We start from the raw sequence: 2500 nt of genomic DNA, 5'->3' as shown, positions 1-2500 counted from the left end.
AGAGCGACGTGAACTAGATCTGAAGCGTGACCCACCCGAGCGACCGCCACCTCTGCGTCTGGCAACGATGGATAGCGCCATCAGCAAAATTGGGAAGGAAAGAAAAAGAGTAACTGTAGACAGCCGCATTGTGGACTAACTGAACGGTTATGGCACCTTGTTTTTTGTGATCCGTGCTTTGAGCAGCTCTACAATTTATGCGACGTGCTTGGAATGAAAATGCGTCATCAGATAAACTAACCCACAACAATGAGGAAAATAGGTACGCATGACGTACATGTTGAAGTAAAAACTAACTTTTATTGAATGATTTCTCTCTCATAAGGTCTTGTGCGAATAGAAATTCAGCCTGAAAGGCTCCATACGACACGTCGTTTATCATGGGGAAGGCGATGTCATAGGTGTCAGTAGAAATAGCACTCATTCCAGCCACCAGAGATAGGGGGTGCTTACATTTAGCCAAATAATCCGGATGGAATAATCGTTACATAAAGGTACGCGATTTTCCGAATTTAATGACCAACTGGATGAGAATGGCGCTTACCATTTACTACACATCATTCCAACTCGCATATTTTACTCGATCTTGTGAGAAAGGACCTGGAAACGGAAGGATTCTCACAAATGGTAAGAGCATTGAACTATGTTACATCCAAATAAGGAGATTTTCAAGGACTGAAAAAAAAAAGTTTATTTCATTTCTCTTCCTTTTTTTGTTTCTGTTTTCGCGACCTCCCTCTCCAGCCTGCGAGCAGGCCGACCAATAGCATTTCTGCATTCGATGGTTTTTCTCATCGTCTCCTCCACCTCGCCTTTGCCGATTCGACTCATCGCAATGTCAAGTCTCATGCACAATGTTTATACTAGGTTTTGTTTCGTTTTAACTGTATTGCGGAGAAGGTTTTCGCAAAGTAAACATTGAAATGTGGAGCTCAGCGAGTCTTCAATGTCTCTAGGAGTTAGCATATATTCCCCGCAAAAACTCCAATTTCAGTCGGAAATTCCCTTAATTTCGAAAAACAAACAAAAATGTCCCTTTCGTAGCTTCCGTATATTCTTCTTTTTTTGACTTATTTCCAACATAAATGAAGGAAAGATGCCGAACATTCGAAAAGAACAGTACAGGAGAATAACGACAACAATTTTTTTAAACAAAGAAATTTGGAAAGAAAAGACACCCCGACCCCGACCCGGCCCCGACCCGGCCCCGACCCGGCCCCGACCCGGCCCCGCGCAGTTATGGCTACTACCCATTGGACCTTAATTAAAAAACTGGCAGAAACTACAATATTTTGCAAGATCATGAATCTGCAAATTCAAGGGAACAACTTGAAGCGATCACAGGGTTACGGAAGCGAAAAAATGCCTCTCGTGCTTTAAGCTCAGCAGACGAAAAATTCCTGAGGACTTCAGGTAATATTTTGGAAATAAAAACAATTCACAACATAGACCGAATGCATAAATGGCGACCCAAAAAATATTCTTTTGTTTATGAGCTAATTAGACTCACTAGCCTCGCTCTCAAGCAACATTTGTTTTGTATTTTGTACATGCAAACGAGGCTAATGAGTCTAATTAGCACATAAACAAAAGAATATTTTTTTAGCCGCCATTTATGCATTCGGTCTATTTTAGTTTGCCTTTCTTTATGGATAATAGCTTGACTGAGCAATGCCCAATTACAACTGATCACTAGCTATATAATTAATAGATTACAGGACTACATGCTTCAATCCAAGTTGGAAATAATTGGATTAAAAAAAATCCTCAGACTGCCAAATTGGATTCGGCCTACGGCCAAGTCCAATTTTGGCTGTCCTCAGAGTTTTTCTCATCCAATTATTTCCAAATTGGACAGCATGTAGTCCTATTACATATACTAATTCACGTATGTACCTCAGTGTAAAATGTATTTGAATGCCTTTGTGAGTAATTAACACTCCAATATAGATTTCACTTGAATGTGGGCTGTTCGACTTGTAATGGGTCTTTCTGTACAATCCTATGAAATTGCCAAAAAACTGGCCATATATTTTTGCTGATTCTTTACTACTTTACGAAGACACCGCTATCGGCAAAAATATGAAACTGAAAAAATGGTGTCACCGTACTCGTTAAGAAAATAGCCATTCCTTTACGGATTAAAATGAAAATCCGCCCCATTTTATCAATGTGCGCGAGCTAACGCGCGCGGCAATTGTGCATGAAGTTGCCCAATGCAAAACCAGGGAGTCTTTGGTTCGATCGCGCCTTATTGGGACACCATTTCATCTTTATCAATCGGCGGCCATTTTGGAGTCCGTGGGGAATAAACAGTCTGATAAAGGCTTTGCCTTTGCATTGTCTTTTCCCGTCTGTCCTCACACTGAATGAGAAGTTGACGGACAAAAGCTTTCGTTTGGGTCTATTATCGCTTTAAATTCACCTCATCTACACGTTAACGTGATAAATTTCCCGCGAAATTGTTTTTTCCAAAAAATATTGTTTCTCGTTAAGTTTT

The 2500-nt window shown here is 40.5% G+C and overlaps 1 protein-coding gene across 1 annotated transcript in view; it reads right to left on the bottom strand.

Annotated features, from left to right (window-relative positions):
• The window catches only part of LOC138007188 (uncharacterized), a 2150-nt gene extending 1844 nt beyond the window's left edge, over positions 1 to 306 (bottom strand). The window contains exon 1 of the mRNA XM_068853961.1: positions 1 to 306. This exon is cut by the window's left edge and continues 1844 nt beyond it. Coding sequence (XP_068710062.1) covers positions 1 to 129 — 129 coding nt within the window. The 5' untranslated portion in view covers positions 130 to 306.
• Positions 307 to 2500: the final 2194 nt, after the last annotated feature.

Source organism: Montipora foliosa, chromosome 6 (genome assembly GCF_036669935.1).
Source record: "Montipora foliosa isolate CH-2021 chromosome 6, ASM3666993v2, whole genome shotgun sequence".
NCBI lineage: Eukaryota > Metazoa > Cnidaria > Anthozoa > Scleractinia > Acroporidae > Montipora > Montipora foliosa.
Note: the sequence above shows the minus strand (reverse complement) of the source record. Positions and strands in the feature narration are given on the sequence as shown.